This window comes from Aulonocara sp. 'chitande type north' Nkhata Bay, linkage group LG23 (assembly GCF_057382095.1).
Source record: "Aulonocara sp. 'chitande type north' Nkhata Bay isolate Kocher_YH1m ecotype deep benthic linkage group LG23, A_spYH_male_GT1.1, whole genome shotgun sequence".
Taxonomy (NCBI): Eukaryota; Metazoa; Chordata; class Actinopteri; order Cichliformes; family Cichlidae; genus Aulonocara; species Aulonocara sp. 'chitande type north' Nkhata Bay.
The window spans coordinates 50168896-50191501 of record NC_141365.1 but is presented as its reverse complement, the minus strand read 5'-3'; the positions used below and the strand labels follow the sequence as shown (position 1 = coordinate 50191501).

At 43.4% G+C, this 22606-nt stretch overlaps 2 protein-coding genes across 7 annotated transcripts; both read left to right on the top strand.

Moving 5' to 3' along the window:
• The first annotated feature begins 315 nt into the window (after positions 1-315).
• tceanc (transcription elongation factor A N-terminal and central domain containing) lies at positions 316-16304 on the top strand. 3 transcript variants are annotated; one of them, XM_086284100.1, is made up of 3 exons: positions 316-451; positions 10152-10362; positions 11831-16304. In XM_086284100.1, the coding sequence occupies exon 3, from the start codon at positions 11836-11838 to the stop codon at positions 12805-12807; it is 972 nt and encodes a 323-aa protein (XP_086140226.1). In that variant the 5' UTR covers positions 316-451; positions 10152-10362; positions 11831-11835; the 3' UTR covers positions 12808-16304. The 3 variants fall into 3 exon arrangements, with proteins under 3 accessions (XP_086140226.1, XP_086140228.1, XP_086140227.1); XM_086284102.1 differs by lacking the exon at positions 10152-10362; XM_086284101.1 differs by lacking the exons at positions 316-451; positions 10152-10362 and adding an exon at positions 10398-11674.
• LOC147302937 (ras-related protein Rab-9A-like) lies at positions 316-22558 on the top strand. 4 transcript variants are annotated; one of them, XM_086284107.1, is made up of 3 exons: positions 316-451; positions 16291-16521; positions 20535-22558. In XM_086284107.1, exons 2-3 carry the CDS (start codon positions 16315-16317, stop codon positions 21117-21119), a joined length of 792 nt encoding a protein of 263 aa, XP_086140233.1. In that variant the 5' UTR covers positions 316-451; positions 16291-16314; the 3' UTR covers positions 21120-22558. The 4 variants fall into 4 exon arrangements, with proteins under 4 accessions (XP_086140233.1, XP_086140234.1, XP_086140235.1 ...); XM_086284108.1 differs by lacking the exon at positions 316-451 and adding an exon at positions 13927-13941; XM_086284110.1 differs by lacking the exon at positions 316-451 and adding an exon at positions 18623-18660 and having other exon boundaries at positions 16394-16521; positions 20429-22554.
• The last annotated feature ends 48 nt before the right edge of the window (positions 22559-22606 follow it).

Below are 22606 nucleotides of genomic sequence, written 5' to 3'. Positions count from 1 at the left end.
GAAAGTGGAGTAAGATGCACCTGCAGCTGAACAACAGAAATCCCACTTTGGCAGGTGTTTCTTTTCTGTGCTGACTTTTTGTGAACATGCATCATCGTTTTCAAGTATAAACTTGTTTGTCTTATTTGTGTTCTGACTGCTATCTTTGCGTTTTGGCAGATATGAGCTCCATGCGTCTTAAGTTATTTATATGTTTTTAATTTGCAAAAGAAGAACAAACATTAACACTTGTCACTTCTTTGCTTTGTAGGTTGAGACAGTTCAAAACTGATAATAACAACGTGGAACATCCCTGTCTTTGTGAATTCTGATAACAGGGAGGAAGAGGATGGTGAAGAGTTTCTGAATGAGAACTGAGAGCGACCTTTCTCCTTCTCGAAACCCTCTGCACTTCTGCAATTGCCCTCGCCAAGGAGGAAGTGGGAGCGCTGACTTCCTGCTGCTAACACAGGTGGGCGGGGATAAGGGGGGGCAGACCCTACTTCATCATGGGTCCCTTTACCCAGAATCCATCGCGTGGATTCAAGCAGCAGAAAGGCAGGAAGTGTGACCCAGGCTTGATAACAGCGGGGGCGGCTATTTCTGAAAACGGCGAGCACAGAGCAGACAAGGAGGTGTCTGTTCTGCTTCCTGTTGGTTGTTTTGTCAGATGTGAGCGGCTGAATGTGTCTTTATGTGTCAAAATGAACTGTTTGTGCTCCGAGGTCACCATACTCAGTGACAGACAGAGAAACCTCTACATGGGCACCGACATGAGTTTGCATGGCAGATTTTGCACTTTCTTCACATTAACACATTTTAGCCACAACGCTTGAGCAGAGGAAGAGCAGCTAAGGTAGCAATGAGTCCTGTCTGTGTTGCAAAGACTTCAGGCTTCAAAATGGCGGCCTTGATAACCTCCAGATATTGTTATTCTGCGTTCACGCTGTGCTTTAAAGCCTGCTGCTGACTCCAGATCAGTCTTTGATAAAAACCTGATGTGGAATTTTGGCCTTCGCCGCCCTCTTTCCTTCCTTCCCCCCCCCTTTCCTGGGATGCCAAATAAGGCCAGGTTGCCACATCTGCTGAAACTCGAGGGCTGCTTTGTAGCTGCCTTTCAGAGTCTCCACATGAGACCGAAAGAATGAGACAAAAGGGGAAAAAAAGTTTGGTGTTTGTGCGTTTGCCCTGCTGACTTGATCGCGTTCTTTTACTATGAAAGCCATGACATCATCTGGTTTCTTTTTTCTCCCTCTCCTCTATCGTTCCCTCGTTTAAATTCTCCTGCACTTTTTTTTGCTTTCATATGTTCACTGTTATGTAAGTCTGTCGAGGCAGCCAGGGTGAAATTGTGAACCTTTTTTTTGCCTTGTGCAGACAACATTTCCCCTTTTCCACCCCTGGCCACAGCTGCTGTTTCACGGACTGTCAGAGTGCGCACAATTAACCCAACAGTCTCCACATGTCTTTTCTTGAGCTTATGCGACGAAATAAGATGGCCTAAAATGGTCATTTAGTAAGTCTCCAGAGCTGATGTAAGTGCCTGGATTTAAAGAGGTTATAAGATAGTTTGATGTGTAGAAGGAAGTTGATATGAGAAGCAACCGAGGCTGGCGTGAAGATTGAAGGTCTGCATCTTGCTGCTTTGATAGACTTTTGTGCGGAGACACACCTGTGAGACAACACTGAGACAAAATGTACATTTTCTGTCACGATGCAAATGTGGTGGCGTCAGCAAAAATGAATAAGCTGCGTTATTCCTCCCTGCTTGCAACTATTTCCACCTGATTTTAGTAAAACAAGCCCCGGGCTGGATATCTATACACCATCTTCCTGTCAAGTGTTACTTCCTCAAAGCTGTGTGTGACTGTGTGTGCGTGTTTTTTTACTCTAAAGTTCCCCTTTTGGAATGAGAGAAGCGCCGCGTGTTGCCTCAATGCGAGGAAGTGAGACGCAATGTTGTGGTTTACCTCAGCTCAACCAAGTAGCTCAGCACTCAGTTCAAAGCCAAGGAGATTAAAAGGAGCATGACCTGCACTCTGTCTTCAGATGTCGCCTCCTCCCCCTGCTCGGTGTGTTATTGTACCAGTCTCATTGTAAGAGCAGCTTTCATCCCCTGAATAGATTTTTATCTGCAGACAAGATTCGCCTCCTCCGTTTGACACGTCTTCATATCACACTACACATTCCACACCTTCAGCAGTGCAGAGGTTAACTATTCGTAGAACTGACAGGACTGAAGGAGACACGACTTTCAGACAGGCAGTCATCAAATGCGTGAGTTGGAGGAGTCCAGATTTAAGGGTGTGTGCTTGGAGAGGTTTGTTTGACCTGTGCACAGCAAGCCTTTACGCCTTTATCTTCAATTTGGTGAAACGCACTCTGGGCTCTTGACTAGAATTAAAGTGGCTGAACCTGAAATTGGAGGTTAACTTGGGACAAAAATGCCATTATCTGTCTGAACTAAAAGTACAGTCCTGACTGGATTTGTTTGGTGCTTCCAAATATACAGGCATGAACACAGCTCTGCAAAATTGTGCTGATGTCATCAGGTATCTTCAAGCTCACATGAATTTCCCATAAAGTTTCCAGTTTCATCACGTGTGGATGAATGTTCATTACCTGCGTGTGAATGCCTTTGGTGACTTTTTTAACATTATGAGCAGGTATCATCACGGTTTTCTGCTAAACCAAAACAAGTTTTAGTTCCTGAATCTAACCACGCAGCGGGTGACTAAGAGTCCACATGGGACACGAGTCGAGGTTCAACGAGTCAGTCTTACTGTTTGGTAAGATTGGTTTTGCATATCTGGTGTTACCTGATCCAGTCTTATCACAAAAAAACATCTAAGAAGTTTTCCATTTAGATACCTAGCAGATGATTGGCTGAACCATGTGTCTGTCACCATCTAAGCCTTAAATGTTAGCTTATTCCTTATCTTTGTAATAAGAGCTCACCTTCAAAAAAAAAAAAAATCCTAGCAACATAAAACATGAACTGCAGCCTTATTGGCCAGTAGTTCCTTGTAGAATGCTGATTGGTCCAAACTCACTGTGGTTTGGCAAATGTGTAGGTTGGCGTCTAGCAACATGGATTTCCTTGCAACTGATCTTATAAATACTGTGTTAATTCCGCAATGCTTCATCCCCTCCTGTTTGTTTTCAGCGTCTGTTATTGCTGCAGTCGGTACATCAAAGACATCCACACTTTGCTAACACTACAGTCATGTGACTCTTAGCAGCCTTGGCCCAGATTAGGTCACACAAAAGGACGATGATCCCAAGCAGAGCTGCAAAGATACAACAGAATGTCTGAAAAAGAAAAGAATCAAGGAATTGCAATAACCCAAACTTCAGACCTCAAGTAGAATGAAATGCTGTGGTGGGACCTTACAAGAGCCATGCAGAAACAAATGCCTGCAAACCTCAATCAACTGAAGCAACGTTGTAAAGAACCATAACCCTGAGCCTCCACAGCGATGCGACAGGCCGATAAAGTCATACAGAAAAAGAGTTACTGCGGCTAAATTTGGCCGTGCGGCCTTTTGAATTTAGAGATGCGTTTCATGTTCGGTGACCACAGTCACGTCTGTAGCTAACACGAGCTTTCAACATTATGCACTCCACACTGTATGTATGTCCACTTGTTTTGCACAATATCCAACTACCAACCTCTGTATATTTTATATATTTTATTTATTGTTTACTCTATTTAATTTGTAAAATATGTATACACACACACACACACACACACACACACGTAGAAAAACATATTTAGTATACACATCCAGTAATGCATACACTCTTATATTGCACAGATATTTATTACTCTCAGATTCACAAGGATTCACTCGCCTGTACTGTACCAGTGTACCTGCACATGTGATGTGACAGTAAAAGTGATTTGATTTGAGCTACTAGTCGCACCGTACTTAGTTAGACTGTTTGACTAAATATTAAAAGTAATGAAACGAGTAAAGGTGCGTTTACTGCTTTCATGTTAACCCTTTTTTTCTCTACGTAGACTGAATGCGGCGTTGTGTTAACAGCTGCTCACTTATATTGTGTTGCTGTATGATAATGAAAGCGAAGTCCAACAACGCAATGATTTTTCAATGTTTTTATTTTTGTTCAATCAGAACTGTAGGTGTGATTCCACTGCTTATAACACGTTTTCTATTCACAGCTTTCTCTCATCTCGAATAAAACAGTTTGTGTTTGTTGTGTGTGTCTGTGTGCATACATACATTTGTGTGTGTGTGTGTGTGTGTGTCTGTACATCCCCTTACTGATTACTCAAAGGGAGTGGCGATGACTCCTGCACTCCGTTGGCTGCTGTTGTATTTAACACATGACCAATCAGCAATCTGTAAGAGCATGCATGCGCGTTTGTGTGTGTGAACACAAACACATGAACTCAAAATGTGTGTGTACATTCCCATGGCTTGTGCCCAGGCACAGTCTCACAAGCACACCTCATCCCACACTTTTCTTTTCCCCACTCTTTTCTACCTTCAGCTTTCCATACTCTGTGTCACACTGCGCCTCCCGATCGTGCCTCCAGCAGACAGCTGAAGTGGAGGACAGGCGCCGAGAGGAGGATGTAAGAGGGGAGGGGAGGAATGCATTTAGTAAATCTACAAGGGGGTTTTTGGAGGGTGGTGGTGGTGGGGGCAGCAAAGTGAAGGAGAGCGAGAAAAGGAAGGAGAAAGAAAAGCAAAAATCGAGGAAAAGGGAAAGGTAAAAGAAAGTTAAGGGGTTAAGAAGTGTCCTGTCCACACACACCGCAGGGCTATGAATCTTAACTGTGGGATATCAGGAATTCAGGCTCAATCACCCAACGGAAATCACCAGAGAGGGGAGGGGGAGGGGGAGGCCGGCTAAAAATGTAAAAAAAAAAAAGGACAGAACGTGCACTCTCTGTCCTTTCCTTTTTGAAAAACAATAAATCACAAGTTTGACTGTTGCGTGTATCCCCTACCTTGTGTTAACCTTTTCCCCCTAAAAGCTAAAAGTGCGTATTGGATGAATCATTAATCTCTCGCGGGGGAACTTTCTCATGTTAAAAAGTAACAGAGCTATCTTGGGACATTTAGACTCCGAGGAGTTTATACCAAAGCTGGTCCCTGAAACAGCTCGATATGTCCTGCCTCTGCTTCATGTCGGGGTGAAAGAAGATATTATGGCTCACACCAGACAAAGGCCTTCTATTGTTCCATTCACACACAAGGCAGCGCCCTCCCAGATAAAGGCACTTTCAGCTGTTATCGTTCACTTTGTCACACCTATTTAAATGTTGTTTACAAAGAGATGTTTAACTGTGTGTGGGGGGCGGTTATGTGCGGGTTTACATTTTATGAGAAAGTGAAAAATCTTTCTGATGTGTGTGCGTGATGATTTGCAAAATTGCTGCAGAAGTCAACGAATCAGAACAGAAATAATTAGCACTGTCAACCTTTTCCAGCATTATTTAATGTTATTTTTTATAGGAACCGTTTATACACACAGTGGGCCGGAGCCAACCTCGTGTGATATTTATATCTAATGACACATTTATATAAATCAAATTAAATTAATGGGAAATTCAAAGCAGAATAAGGAACCCTCCAGTTGTCGCAGCAGGAGGCTGCCCCCCCCCCCCCCCCCCCCCCGAGTCCTACTGTTAAAAGAGAGTTCTTCCTTCCCACTGTTGCCATCTGCTCGCTCATAGGGGGTTGTCTGATCGTTGTTTTTTTCTGTATTACTGTAGGGTCTATACCTTAAAATATGAAGTGGTTTGAGGTGACTGCTGTTAAAATTGAATTGAAAAAATATTTCAAACAAAAAAAACACTGAAATGTAGACACGAAGGGCTTGTGAATGGCAACAAATATTATGTAAAGTCGCCTGATTTCAGTGTCAGTGCCCGTCAGCTGATGTTTTTGCGTTACACTTGGTCATCCTATTACTCAATCATATATAGGACGTGTGGTTTAAGCAAGTATTAGCAGGTTTCTGCTACACTGCAAACCACTTTGCAACCCACTTCCACCCCATTTCCTTACTGTCTGCTGCCACTAATGGCTGCCCTTTTCTTTGGGCTCTTGCTCCTGCTCTTGTTGCCCTAAGATGTCCAAATATGAGCACAGAACAACAAATGCTAAAAATAAACCACCAGCAGCACAAGTGAAATTTATTTTAAAATGCTATATAAAATAAACTGTTCTGCCAACTGTGTGAGGTGTAGAAGAACAAGGTTAAGGACGATGTTAGCCAACACTAGATGCTTATTTGTGATTGTTGGTGGGCTTCAGGAGTGACACAGGCGAGCTTAGTTGAGACCTATATGAGCATTTTTTCATGAGTCACCGAAATTGTATTTGTTGGGCAGAGAAGTTTGGTTTCTTTTCTTTTCTCTGCTCAGTTGCAGTTGGACGTCATGTGGTTACCGTGAGTAACATGTGTCATCATCTATCAGACATACTTGCTCTGAATCCCTTAGACTCGTCTTTTGGTGTGTGTCTTAAATTTGAGTGTAATTGATGTCACACGCAGCTGAACCAAAGCAAAGAGCAGGACCTCACACCTGTGCACACTTTGAGCCTCAGACCTCCGCTGTGATCACATTACAAAAGTCCAGTGGATGCTGCACAACTGTGAGCAACGTGGGGAGGATGTGGTTATTTGTAACCCGGGCCCACCGGCTGGTGGATTTCCCATAAGGCAGAGCATGCGTCCAGTTGGTGTGTGTGTGTGTGGGAGAGAGAGGAAGGGGGCGTTCATGGGAAAACAAATGTGATGAATCAATGTGGATAATTATTTGTACAGGGGAGGAAACATATGGTTGAACCCTCAGAGGATCAGAATAGCAAAATCAATGCTAAATTTTTCTCTTTGGTACAAAGGGTTAACAGAGGCAGTTATACAAAAGGAAACAATTTAATGAAACTATTTCAGAGTGCACAGTTTGAGCCCCCAAGTCTGCTTTGAACTGCTATCAAGTGCTGCGTCACATCCCAAGAGACGCTATGAAATTGAGTTGCTTAAAAAAGTACCTTGCACAGCATTGTTTCACCATAATCAAGAAAAGGGTTCGAGTGAGTCTCGTGATTCTGCTTTGACTCTGCTGTTGAGCAAAGCACAAACAAGTCACAATCGTCTGCACTTCCTCATCGCTTCTGATGAAACAGAGGGGTTTTTTCTTAATCAAATGGGAAAATTTTCATGATCAGCAAGAGAAGACATAGCAACTGTGCTCTTAGCGGTTTCATGTTTGGGGAGGCTCATTTCCTGCTTCGGGGTTTGCAGGACTCCAAATAAGCACAAGCTAAAAAAACAACACTTTGTCTATACTTTGCCTCTTTATAACATTTATTAACCCCCCCCTTACTCCTGCCCCTCCCACACACACACAAACAGAAGAAAAATCTTTGCAGCGCTTCAGACGAAACAGAATGAACCCTGAGGCAAAACAAACAGAATCCAATCCAGTCATCAGTGATTACCCTCAAGATAATGACGGATGGGAAGGGTATGATGGGTAGGGTACTGCCAGAGTCCCTCTCAACACACACACACACACACACACACACACACACACACACACACACACACACACACACACACACACACACGACCTGTCAGGAGCATTAAGCATGGATACAAAATAAGAGTTGACTTTGCTCTCACAGCATAAAAACCCCACAGTCTCTGTCGCATGTGCTTTTACAGAGAGATCACATAAATAAATAAAACACATCATTTTCATCATATTTAATAACATCTGAAAGGCAAAGCACTCTAATTATAGAGCATTACATGATAAAACTCGTTTCACTTTAAACAAATAGGTAACAATAAATATGCTGCTGTTTGTGGTAAAGTTCGCATTTTTTTCCTTTGGAATGTCAAAAATGGGAAGAAAACAAAAAAACATTTCCTCTTCCTCCACCGAAAAGTCCGATCAGACTTCTGCCAAGAAAAAGCAAATATGCGTAGCTCTTCCTGTTTTCTAACCTCCTCTCACCCTGTGAAGAACAAGGTTTATCATTGCACTGACACTCACTCAGCAGCATGTGACTCACGATTGCTTTGAACACTTTTTCACTTTGTTGTCTGTCACACATGCACTTGGCAGCGTTGGGAGTATTTGCAGGTCGTGGTTGCGGGTGCAGGGACTTACCATGTTGTCATGAATGTCTGACCATGAAAAAGCTGATCACTCTAACAAGAAGGCCTTGCTCCTCCTCAGAATTTCTCAAGCTCAGGGCGGGGTAGTGTGTGCGCGTATGTGTGTGCGCTCATGCGTACACGCCATCTAGAAGGCGGGGACAACAAGAGCAGGATGTGATACAGCAGGACTCCACTTCCTCATAGGGCTCAAACCAGCGCAGTGCAGAGAGCGCCACCTCTCGGCGCTCGGCTGTCACAGCAGCTGCGTGCTGGTAAAATTCCATTCCCACTTATAAGAAAGTGCACAAGTGCAAGCAGGCCGCACTGATATGACTTGATAAGATGCAAGGAGTCTTGTGACTCTTGTGATGGAAATCAGTCGCATGTGTTTGAGGGTTCAAAATTTAGCAGGTTTAATGTATTTAACCACAGAAAGAGGAGTTTTACACGTATCCACTGATGGCTCAGCCGGACCCCACCCATCTCAATCCAAACCTCGGAGGGGGTCAACACTCAGGATCCTTCTGCTTGAGTAAAAGGTTGGAGTTTTAGTTCACAAAATGCACTTAACAAAAGAAAGCTCGCTCACAGAACCTCGAATATCCCACACGGCACATTTCCTCACACGCTCAAAGAAAACTCCTCAAGCCAGAGAAGAAAAGTTAAACATTAACGCTGCTAAAAGCCTCCTGGAAGCTTTAACTTCCATTTGGGGTTTTAAAAGCAGCTCTTTGAACTTGAGAACCAGAAGCTTTTATGCGAAGAGACGCCAAATCAATTTTCCCTTGAGGCCTGCACTGCTATCGGCCCCAGCTGCGTGAATCTTGAAAGCACATTTTAATGTAAGATCAGGAGGGTGATGTCACACCAGCAGTTGCATAATGGCGCCCTGCTCGTCTAATTACATTTCATCTGGGCTTTTGTGTGAATAATAACATATATGGTTTGGCAGGACTATTAAAAGTGCTTCAGTGAATAAAAAGCTCATTTTGATATAAAGGCAGCTCGTGGTTTCTGTTTATCTCTAATTTATGAATGCAATTCACAGTCAAAGGAGTCGTGGAAGGCTTTACAACTTCTGCCACTGCAGCTATCGCCAAATTTGTTGAAACCAGCACCTCAGATGTGAAAATAATACTTCCTACATGGGCAGAAAAATACATATATTCTCAAGTAACTTATAAAGGACTGTACAAAAACATTTGTCCTTATAATTAAGATTTTGAAAACGTAGAGGGTTTTATGATTTGTTTCTTGTGTAAAGGAACGCCTCTTGACATCGTTTATTTTTATGCTTACCTTTAGCCTTATGTTGCAAGATAAGTCGCTATAATCGTCTCTACAATATCCCCCACACCATTACACCACCAACTGGTGATACAGGCCTGCATGATCCATGCTTTCATGTTATTTACTCCAAATGTGTACTACTATCTGAATGTTGCGTTAGAAATTGAGACAAATCAGTCAACGTTTTTTCAATCTTCTAATGTCCAATTTTTGGTGAGCGTTTGTAAATCGTAGCCTCGGCGACCCTGGGTGTGGTCTTCTGTTACTTCAAGGTTTGATGTGTTGTGCATTCAGATCCTTGCTGATGGCTGAGGTCAGAATGACCAGTAACTAAAATAACCACTCATTACAACCATCTCAGCATCTCTGAATGTAAAGGTAAAAGAAAAAGGCTACAGCAGCAGCAGACCACACCCGGCGCCACTCCTGCCAGCTAACAGAAAACTGAGTCTAAGATTTTCACAAGTTCACCAAACGTTTCTGCTCCAGCGTTTAGAATTTAGCACAAACAACATCCAGCCTCAGTTCAGGCTGCTGGTGTTGGTGTAACGGTGTAGGGGATATTTTCCTGGCAGGCCTTTCGACCCTTGAGTACCAACTGAGCCTTATTGAAACACCACAGTCTACTTGAGTGTTGCTGCTGACCATGTTCATGCTGTCATGACCACAGTGTACCATCTCCTGCTGGCTGCTTCCAGGATTAAACACTGTGTTACAAATATCCTTCACAGTCATGAGATCCCAGCGTAATGCAGCACCAACGAGATGTGGTTAGACAGAAGATTCACATCACGGAGCCATGTGCAGCCAACAAATGGATGATGCTATCATGTCGATATGGATCAAAAACTCTAAGGAATGTTTCCACCAGCTTGTTGAATCTGTGCAACACAGAACTGAGGCTGTTCTGAAGCCAAAAGAGGGTCCAAACCAGTCCTAGCGGTGAGTTTACATTTGGTCTTCTTTGCTCACCATGAAAAGCACGAACTCCTTTTCGTTATATTATTTTAGTAGTTAGTATGAGTGTGTTCGAGTGAGTCAGTGCTGCATGTTTGGAAACAAAAAATGATGATGAATATGCCGTGCTGTTGGGAAAAAGGGAATAAAGCAGCAAAATAGGCAAACTGTCTAAAAAACAAACACAGACTAAATCAGCCTCCCTCATCACGTCAGCAATTTCCGTACACTCCATAAATCCCTAAAGGTATTATTGAATTGTTTTGTCAATATTCAGATATGCTCCCATTCAGACAACATCCAATTAATACATAATCAACCTTTCAGCCATGCAATTAAGCCTCCATTTTTCTCTCATTCACGTCACCGTCGATGGTGTGATTACATCAAACCATGTTCCAGGTTTCCACGAAATACTAACAACTACGTGCGAACGGATACGTCCGCTGGAACGTTTCTGGTCTTAGCTCCACAACCATGAATTATCCTAAACACTCAATCATCTTCTTCCATCACAACATGTAATTGCAGCACAGCTGAAAGACTTGCCTCATCTTGTCACGAGATGTGTTCCACTAAATTCCTGTCTGCAGGTCATTTGGCTGCTTGGATGCGAGGATTACACGTTTCTGCACGCCGAACCAAATATCTTTCATCTCGATCTCAGGGGCTGAAAAGAAGGAACACAAGGCTATAATAATAGCCATTAATGCAACACACATTTGAAATCGAACACTTTGTCTGGACAACACCCTCAGCTCCTCGTGTGGTTTAGCGCAGGTTCATCCACATTTGTTATTGTGGGAAAAACAGGAAAGAGGCGTTAAAATAGACAGAAGTTTGGCCGTGGGAGTAACCTGCAAAATCCAAAAGCACACACCTAAATCCTCACATAAAGCACTAATCCCACAGTACATTTTAGATAAATCACAGACTGACAGCACAGCTGGAAGGCTCTGCTGGGATACTTTCAGATTAAACAGGCCACAGTGTACTCAAAGGATGATTCGGGGATTCAGGGTCACTTTCATTGCAAAGAGGTTTCATTTATAATATTGCATCAATCCCTGTTTTTAGGGAAAAAAGATTGCATACATACATATACATATAGTTCCATTTTAAGAAACTGATGGGAAACTACCTGCACTACCCTCTCTTTGTGAGGCTACAGCTCCATCTAGAGGTGAATGCTGGCATTTTTCTCCCGTGAAGACACATTCAACATGGCTGCTCCCGTGTAGACGTTTGCTAGGTTCACTGTTAGCAGGAAGAAACTGCAAACCATGAAGGAACTCAGGTAAACACGTGCAAAAGTCTATTTTAATGTGTTTCTAAGTGGTACATACTGCTGTGCTTTCAGGAGAGCACTGCTTCATTTTGCAGTGAGGGGCAAACATCACCACATTAAGAAAAAAACATTCATTGTTTCATCTTTGCTTTTGTGTCTTTGCAGCCACGATGGATCCAAAGGAGATGCTCCGCTGTGCTCTTCAGATAGAGAAATTCAGTGCAGACAGAAGCTATGGGAACATCATGACCCTCCTTGGTGACCTCCAGAAGTCTCACGTCACAGCGGAACAGCTGGAAACAACGGACATCGTCAAAGTGCTCTACAGGCTCCTGAGAACCTGCAATGATGACAGCGTGAAGAAGACAGTCAAGAGCTTGCTGTCCAAGTGGAAGAGACAGTACACGAAGGACAGGCAAGGGGTGAAGTGCACAGAGGAGAGTGAGGATCCTGAGCTCCCTGCCGGTGTTTCTTTACCAAAAGAGGCCGTGGGTGGTGCGGTTGTTGCCCAAACATGTGATGGTGGAGAGGGGAATGCTGCAGGAGAACAGTCATCTATGCAGGCTAAACCTGGACCCAAAGCTCATACTTCTGCTTCATCTCCAGATAACGTGAGGACCAAATGCGTGCAGCTCCTCCTTGCTGCCCTCTGCCCCTCTGCCCCCGATCAGCACAAGGCTGCTGAGTTGGCGCGAGACATCGAGCGGCACGTCCACGAACTTCATAAACACAACCAGGTCAAATATAAAGCCTGTGTGAGGAGCAAGGTGGCCAACTTGAGGAATCCCAAAAGCGGCCACCTGCATCAGGGCCTCCTGAGCGGCTCCCTGTCCCCCGAGGCCTTCGCCCGCATGTCTGCGGAGGATATGGCCAGCGCAGAGCTGCGGCAGCTGAGGGAGGAGTACTCCTCCCAGGGCGTGAGTGAGAGGCAGCTTCCTCAAGGGATAGAGGGGACGCGGACGGAGAAGATTCGCTGCAAAAGATGCGGGGGGTCCGACTGTAGGGTGACGCAGGTGTCCAGAGGGGTTCTGTTCTTGCCTGCGTGGGTGAGGCAGGGCGGCCCAGACGAGGATGCAATGACCTTTGTGACCTGCAGCCGGTGTGGCCAGCAGTGGTACCACAGCAGCTGGGTCTGCCTCTGAATCCACATGGATAACATACATGACTCAGCAGCTAAGAGCAGGCTAACTGATAATGAAAATAACAGATTTTTAACAGTCATGCTGTGTAGAACTTTCATTAATGATTTACTTTCTTATTTTTGACGTCTATGGAGTTAAAAATGTTCAGAAATCTGGAACATGACCTTCTTAGATTCCTAGCTCAGATACTCAGTGTTGCTAGTTTTGAAATAATACATTTTGAAGGCTTTTCTTTACACATTTACATAATACATTGACTTAAACTGCCATTGTTGCAGATGAATCACCAGCCATTTAGTTGATTGGTTGTTTCAGCTGTTCTGCCTGCTGTAAAATTGCACCCCTAGTACATCATTTGGTATTATAAAGGCTTTCCTGTGACCAGTTACATGATTTGAGTGTCATAAACTCAGCTCTGAAACAGGAGGATTGGTCACATGGGATGCAGAGTGGAAACTTGTGGTTTAAACCAGATTTTTCCCACAGGATTTGTGCTTTGTCTTTCATGAAGTGACCACTCAAACCCACAGCTGAAAGCATAAACTGTATCTTTACTGGCTGAAATGCCAAGTCATTGCAGTCTCCGACTGAAACCATGGGTTTTCAAGAAGCAGCTGTCGTCATCTTCTTCCCGCTGAATCATTTCCTGTGTCTCTACTCTCTGTAATAGCCCTTCGTTTTATTTCTACTTACAGTAGCTCATTTAACTGCTTTTACTGGCCGCTCTCTCTTACATTACTGATCTAAAGATCCATTAATGCCTTGACCACTGGCGGGGAATTCTTTAAAACATGCCTCTGCTCTACAGTATCCCATTCATTTGTGGCAAACTGAATCCAGCAGATGAGACATGTGACCCCCGAAGTACTCTGAGCATGTGAGCCAGTAATCTGCCCTCCCCAGCAGCCGGAGGGGCGGATATCCCGTGGTGCTCCAGCCAGCGTGGCACAATGACTCACATACACGTCACTGTGATGTCACATGAAGCAGTCTTTATGTGTGTGTGAAGATATTACAGAGAAAATCACTTATTTTTATCCTCAGCTCTTCTTCCTGCGTCATTATTTATGTCACGTCCTGGCCCACTGCAGCTTTTCTGATCTTTGCAGCAGACTCATTCCAGGATGGCCGAAGGTAAAATGGCCAAATATGAAAAAACAAACAAACCATATCTTTCCAGTAAGTGTTTGGTGTCTCAACACTGGTGCATTTGTCTGTAATCCATCTCCTCGCACGTGCTCCTTATCTTTTTAGTAGATAAGGAGCATTTTAGTGGCGTGGCCTGTCAGATTGATGCTCTGCAGCCACATACAGCTGTGGTGAGGAGTTTACATCTGCTCATCAAGGGCATGGCTGTGATGCTAGTTTTGGGCTTTTAATGGTTTCTTTGAGCTGTTTTGTTTTAAGGGTGGAACGATTGTATGGAATCCATTTTTAATTACTCTAAAGAACAGTCATGTGCTGCAGGTTCTACAACGTCTTAACAAAGCTAAGGCCTATTAGCTCCTCATTAGGGATTATGATTGGGTGCAGCAGGGAGTTTATCTTTGCAGCATAAAAAGGATTTGTTTGACAGCACTCATTGGACTGACTCAGAATACTCAGAACAACTGGAAAATTCAAGGAACTCACTGAAGAGACTTGTAGATTTACATAAGTTGGAGTGGCAGCTGTTGGCGAGATAGTTAGGACTGCTGTCTTGTAGCAAGAAGGTCTTGGGTTTGAATCAACCATTTTTCTGTGTAGAGTTTGCATGTTCTCCCCAAGTCTGCTTGGATTCTCTCTGGTTACTCCGGCTTCCTCCCACAGTCCAGTTAGAGGGGTTAGGTTAGCTGATGAGTCTAAATTGCACGTAAGTGTGAATGTGAGTGTGAATGGTTGTCTGTCTCTCTGTGTTAGCCCTGCGACAGACTGGCAACCTGTCCAGGGTGTACCCCGCCTCTATCCTATGGTAACTGGGATAGGTTTCAGCCCTCCTGGTTCCCTGAATTGGTTAAAAGGAAGGAAGGAAGAGAATGGATGGATACGCAAGTTGGGAAGGTCTCTTGGAGCCATTTCTAAGCAACTGCAGATTCCATAATTGTCAGTTCAAACAATTGTACAGATGTGTCACCATTGGAAAAAGAACCAGAATGTCAGATTTGTTAGGATGAAATTGGTTAGGATATTCCAGAACAGCCCAGGAACCACCAAGGCTCAAGCCTGAAATGGACTGGAAAATCCTGGAACACCAGTGTCACTGTCCAAGGTAAAGTGAGTTCTATCCCCTGGTCCAAAGTTGACACTGTTAAGGTCAAATGAAATTTAACAGTTGCTCACATGGACAAGCCGATGATGTATGTTTTGGTGGTGGTAGCATCATGTTCTTGGGCTGATTTGCTGCCAGTGGTTCTGTATACAGCACAAGGTGGATGCAATAATGAAGAAGGAGGATTATTACCTCCAAATTCTTCAAGTAAACCTCAAATTGGAACTTGGACACAGTCGGGTGTTTCAGCAGGACAATAATCCCAAACACACATCAAGTTTATCAAATTTCGCTTTGAAATTGATAGAGCAGGCTAACATTAATCTTAGGTATTCTCAAAGTCCTGACCTCAGTCCTAAAAATGTGTGGACTATGACTAAAAGCCAGTGCTGTGCAAAGAAACCAACCAATTTAAATGAACTCCACTCCTCTGGGAAGAATCATTAATAAAATATACAGAATTATACCCAAAGATTGTTAATGGCTATGAAAAGCATCTGGTTGAAGTACAACTGGCAAAGCAACAACCAAATATGAGTGTGTGTGTTTATACTTTTGACCCTGTGTGGCTTAGAGAAAATCCAAAATAAATTTGAACTTTTGCACCCAGTTTTAGTTTTCTAAACTCATCAAACATGTGTGTAGTACAATCATTCAACAGCCCCACGAATAATTAAAAGCCCAGAATGGCCATGTGACTCATGAAGAGTGTATGTAAGCTTCTTACCACAGCTGTACCTCCTTTCCTTCTCGTACATATTTGCAAAACATTAGTCTGAGCTCTTTACTTCTGCAGACGAATAAACCTACAGAGGTGCATAAATGTTTAATATTTGCACTTGTTGTTGTAGTGCAGGAGGGACGGTGTTGCAGTTTGTGGATTATGATCCCTTCAAACGATTCATATCTGCTTAAAACCTCTTAATACAAACATGTCATAGTGGTGGTTTGTAGAGGCCTGAAGTAGTAAACGTGTATTTAACGAAACAAAAACAAGACAAAAATCTTAATATAATTCAATAAAACTGTGAAATCTTTGATTTTCTTATGCTTTCTGTCATTTTCTGCCTTATTCTGGAACACTTTGGAGGATCGCAGTGTCTATTTCAAACCTACACACACACACACACACACACACACACACACACACACACACACACACACACACACACACACACACACACACACACACACACACACTGCCAACTGTATATTTCACTTTCATTTCTTCACAGTGAGAAACTCACACTAGACTGTGGATGCGTCGGTTTGATCCAGGAACGCGCCTGGTGACGGGAGGCGTGACAGCCCCTGCCGGGTCATATGAGCGTCATCCGCAGCTGCGGGGCCAGAGAGCAGCGGCAGGGACACCGCAGCGCCATGTCACCGGCTATCAGCAGCGGCCCATCGGGGAAAACGGGAGGAATTTAACCGCTAGAATCCAGCACCGATTGGCACATCGACAGGTACGGTTACCGAAAGGCGAAAAGTTCAGTTTCAACCGCGAAAATACCAACTTTCTGTGGGTTTAATTGGATTAGGAAAGTCGGGAATGTGCAACTACCAGCGCGCCCATTATCGGACAGCAACAGTTTTACGAGAGGCTTCCATTATCGGACAAGCTCAGACTTCTCTTTAAAAGGATTTGTCTCCAGATTTTGACGTCGACTAAATACGCGTAACAATAATAACATTTTCATACGTCATGTGCGCCGATTCTGCAGTGATGAACACCTAATTTGAAAGCAAACTTAGTGTATGGCTGTTTCATCGAGGTGTTTCCTTTAACTGTTTAATGCTGTTTTGTCAGCAAGTGGTACAAATGACAACATTATTCATCATCATCATCATCATAATCATAATAATAATAATAATAATAATAATAATAATAATAATAATAATAAAGAAACTATGAAAAACATAAGCGTTACTCGAGGTTTCCTGCGTGTCCGAAAATGGATCTAGTGCGTGTTTGCCAGCTGGAAAGCCCCAGAATGCTGACTCTGTGCTGTCATTATAATGTAGTAACTTATAGTGCAAACGCTTCCTGTGCCTCTCACGGCGACGTTTACAGCCTACACACAGCCAGCTGTCTGAGAGGGCTTAACTGGTATCACATGTGGCTGCAGCTGTTTCAGCTCTTCGTGTTGTTTACGGATATAATACTGTCAATTATTAGCTCTCCCTCAGCTGAGGTGTGTCACCTGAACGGCCTGTGCTGCCGTGACTCACGGCTGATGATTACCCTGCTGACTGAGCATAATGGATGCTGCTTTGATTTGAAGATGCAGGATACAAGGTTGTTTTATTTTGAAGGCTCAGAAGTGCAACATTGGGAGGAAACGCACATTTTCATGGAGGAAAAATAAAGACGCGCACACACACAGACACACACAGACGCATAGCAGCCCTCTCTTCAAATTGTATCCTGCTGAATGAAGCACATGACTCTTGAGTGAGTGACTGTGTGTGTGTGTGTGGGTTCTTTCCCGTTTCTTTTTTCTGCTGCATTGCTGCTTTTAGAACTGTCACAGGTTCTTTGAGCAGCTCTGTGCTTAAAGTTTTAATTGCAAAGACATTATTTGCCCCACTTTGGTCCTTCAGCCTATTTTTCAGTCAGAGGTGACTCTGCAACTCAAACTTTCCTATGGAGCGGTGGGTTTAGTCCGTTCTTCCCCTAAACTGTTGCAGACAGCACGTGATTTTTACATGTAGGACATATTATATAACAATGCTCAGAAACGTGTCTGAGCAATAACTTAAAGTCACAGTCATGGTTATTTAGAGCCGTTAGCAAGCACCGTCACCTGGAAGCAGCATCATGGACATGTGGAACAGCAGCATGGGCTGTTTTGGTTCCTTTACTTCACCCCCGTGTGTGGAGAAGGCAGAAGTCATAATAGACTTTGTAGTGAAGTGAAACTGAGCGTTAAACCAGTCAAAACCACCCACTTTTTCCACTTTATGTGTCTCACGTGTGCTTTATGAAATCTTAAATGTTTCTCTTTGCTCCTTCCTCCTCTGCTGTGTCCCCTGTTGTGTTCATGCCGCCTTTTCTGTGTCTCTGTCGTCTCTGCAGTGGTTGAACTACCATATTTGTTCTCTTGACAGTCAAAGGATCAAAATCCTGCAGAAAACTACAAATGATAATTAGTGTACTTTTAGAATAATCAAACAAAATGGTAGCATTGTAAAAAGGATTTGAGGACAGACTGTATTACGCTGAAGGAGTGTTTCAGCCACTGAAACCCACTGCATGCATGACATCAAACGTAGAACATAAGGATTGGTACCTGTGTGAGTAATGCGGCGGTGCAGTCTCACCGTGGCTGTGATAGATGAGGTGATGGTGTTCGTGTGACAAAGCCGTTAGAGTGCCCACGTTTGCCTCAGAGATGATCCTGAAGACTGTTATCCTGAAGGTGCATGAAAAGTATGCCAGTGTGTGGGACAGGATTACATTTGCACTTAAATCCTCATTAGGCTGTTTTTTGTCTTTGCCGCTGAGCCTTCGTGGGTTAAACCCTTGGCCACTTCACGATCTGCGACTCTCTGTCTGTCTTACAGGCAGCTGATGCTGAAGTGATCGATGTGCAGAAGTAACGGTGAGGAAAACTCTCTTGTGAATGACTCAGCAGTCCTGTGATCATGTCCATGTGATGTTTAGCAGGGGTCATTTCATGCACAACATTGTGCACATGGTATAGTAGCAAGTGTATTTGTTGCATAGAGTAATGAGGGGGCTGTGGTGGTTTAATAGGATTAGCTAGTCTACTGACTTGAATCAGATGTTCACGTGGTCCAAGTTGGAAATCGTGCAAATAATACTTGAAGGCCACAAAAGAACTTGGAGAAGTTTTAATGATCCATTTTCTTCCACTTCTCCAATTCAGGGTTGTGGTAGGAGTCTGCTCCAGCTGTGATACGCAGGCAGGTTGTCAGTCTGTCACAGATCAAACCACTGTCATGATCATATCCACAGCTACAGCCAGTTTAGAGTCACCAGTTAGTCTAACGTGATTGTTTTGGGACTGTGGGAGGAAGCCACAGTGCTGAGAGAGAACCCACACAGAAAGGCCACAGAGGATGGATTTGGACCTTCCTTTGTTGTGACCGTGCAACCCACAGTTCATCTGATCTCAAAGTATTTGTAAAGCAACGTGTCAATGTGTGGAAGATGCTCATACAGAAAAACAAAGAAAGCAAATGTGACAAATTTTCCTTCTCCTTTGGTTCAGCTGCTGTTTCCAGCTCATATGTGCAACGATTTATCGACGATATTCTCTTATTTGCAGGATTGATAGTGTTGAATCCAACAGCAATGCACACCCCAGGGTTCGGCTTTCTCTTTAGTAATTTATGAGTAACCCAAGTTTTTTTGTGTGAGATTCACCTTTTGTTCTTTAATAATTGAACTGCAAGTTTATTTCCTCGATTATTTAAAGAACTCTTGATTAGAAAACTGTAAACGTGCAGTGCCTGTTAGCATTTTTCACATATGACTTCTTTTACATCTAAATTTCACAAAACTCGAATCTATGATGGGCAGCCAATCAGAACAAGAGGACACAGAAGATGAACTGAGAGGCTGCTCCAAGCCCCTATATCAGATAAATGAGGATTATTCTGAACGCTGAAATCATGCAAAGCTACTTTAGTAGAATCCAAGAATAACAATATGAAATCATTTCAATAGTTCCTGTTTAAACATAAATTGTGCAGCTAAAAATGGGAATTAATGTCACTGGGAGTATTGTTTAGCACAAGGTCACTAACTGGAAGTGTTTTGAACCTTGCAGCGTGTTGTGGAGCAAACAACCACACCCTGCAGGTAGCCTCATCCTTCCTCATTCTCATGCTTCCTCATAATTCTTACCTTTATTTACTGTTTAGCTGAATGGCTTCTTGAACACAATGTTTCTGAAGCGCATTCAATAACATACTTTTGTACTTATGACCTTAAATGAAGGTATTTTGCCTCCGCCTGCTGTTGGAGCTACATTGTGTACCCCACTTTTGCACATATATACTGGTAGAGTACTAATACTGCAGTGCAGAGCCGAACGAATTCGTCTGTTTGTCTCGTTTTTATATCATTGTGCAGTGCTGTGAAAGTTTCTCTAGGAAAATGGGGCGTTTTACTGAATTGATGCAAACATACATGCGATTACAGTAGATGAGGCACAAACAGAGCATGTGCAATTCCAACCAGCTTGAGGGTGAATATTTGGTATGACCACCTTCATTCATCATATTACCATGAACATTTGGAACTTAAGTAAAATAAATAGATCTGTTTTTATTTTCTTTTGTTTGAACATTTCCATATTTAAAACGATTCTTTGAGTTGATCGTGACTTTTTTCCTCTGCAGGTCAAACTGCTTCCTTCATCGTTCGGCCGTCCCGTGCGGTCTCCTTGCTCAGAGTAGTCAGTCCAAAGCACCAGGCTTCATGATGTCCAAATCCGCTCTCTTAAAGGTGATCCTTCTGGGGGACGGTGGTGTGGGCAAATCGTCACTCATGAACCGATACGTCACCAACAAGTTCGACTCGCACCTCTTCCACACCATAGGCGTGGAGTTCCTGAACAAAGAGCTGGAGGTGGACGGGCGCCGCGTCACCCTGCAGATCTGGGACACGGCGGGTCAGGAGCGTTTCCGCAGCCTCCGCACGCCGTTCTACCGCGGCTCCGACTGCTGCCTGCTCACCTTCAGCCTGGACGACGGACAGAGTTTCCAAAACCTGGCGAACTGGAAGAAGGAGTTTACTTACTATGCTGACATAAAGGACCCCGACAGCTTCCCCTTTGTGGTGCTGGGAAACAAACTGGATATCCCTGAGCGTCAGGTGTCTGGGGAGGACGCTCGAAAGTGGTGTCGCGAAAACGGCGGACACCCGTACTTTGAGACGAGCGCCAGGGACGCTACGAATGTAGCGTCGGCCTTTGAGGAGGCAGTGCGTCGCATTCAGATGACAGATGACAGAGATGGTCACCTCATCAGCACTGACACCAACACGGTGGACTTACAGAGGAAGAGTCAGGCTCAGAACAGCTGCTGCTGAGCTCAGCCTTCAGTGTGTGACAGGAAGTGAGCGAGCAGGAGATCATGTGATACTCCTGCAGAGGGCACACAGGGAGTGTGTTTTCTGCAGAAAATGGGAACTGGCGGTGGCTCAGCAGCTCCTCCACAACGCAGCCTGTGACGTCCTCGGCTGGAGTCTTGATGCAAATCAGCAGTTTTGTGCAGTTATTCATGATTTCTACACGTTATGATGTCGGTTACATTCAGTCTCTCACAGAAACAAATTGAATCATTAACATTTCTCATTTGGATGTTTCGATTTATAAATTGTGAATAACTCAAATGGGGTTTTCAATTTATTAAAAAAAACAAAGAAAACAAGCTAAATTGTGTCACCTCTAAACCACTAAACACAGGATTTCCACCAGTTGGTGTTTCAGACTCGCTGATGGTTTTTATGTCACTGATCGAGCTGCGTCTGGAAGCCACAGAAAGTCCTTTACGATTGTTTTTGCACACCGAAGCAGACGCTGCGCTCAATATGAAGGAGTAAAACCTAAGCTACAAAATGGCTTTTACAGCAGTTTAATACTAATTATCCTTAAACAGACCTGCGAGTTAGATGCATACCTCTCAGAAAACAACCTAAATTTAAAGCTAGTAATGTTTTTGTCTTAGAAACACACGACACACCTTCTTTTCCATCTATATAAACACATAAATGGATGTAAACTAAATGATATTATTTTCTATTTTGGCAGCGTCATAATGCCAAACCAGATATTTTCAAAATGTTGCTAGCTGGAGTTAATGTTTTGTGTTTATTAGTATTTTTTCATCAGCTATTGTAATGCTTAAATTACTGTAATTATGGTTAAAGGAGTTTGTGTTTTTTAAACTGATAATAAAACAGAACCCAAAACTGGAGAAACACCTGGTATCTGTACGGTTCACTTGTGTTGCAGTACCATTTTAATCCACGAGGTGGTGCCCCTGTGTCAGAAAATGGTGAGATCGTTCCAGCGTCACACTATTCTTCCTGTATGTTAGCATTAGACCTCAGATGTGTTAGAAATTAGGCTGAATGTTAGGAGAGCTCTCCTTGGACTCTAAATAATATCCATTAAATAATAAAAAATGTTTTGCAGCAATTTTGTTAGAACATGAGTGAAAACACCCGTGTGGGCAGACTGAGTTTGTGTGGCGTCTTTCAGTTTCTTTATAGTCTGGAACTGTAGGTGTTCAGTAGTTTCACAGCTCAAATATTTAGAACCACATGCTTGCCTGAAAAAAATGATCATATCTGCTAATTTCCTTTGGCATTCTGAGAAAGAAACATCTACTTTTCTCTCCCCGTGACACAGACGGTGGCAGCAGCATACAATTATCTCAGCTGGAATTACCTGTGATTTCAGAAATGACTTGTTCTTTTTGTCCTGCTGGCAAAGCTGCCAAGCTCATGAGTCATGTAGGATTTTTATACTCTGGAAACGACTTCAAAGATTCAACTAATCTAACGTTTTAATT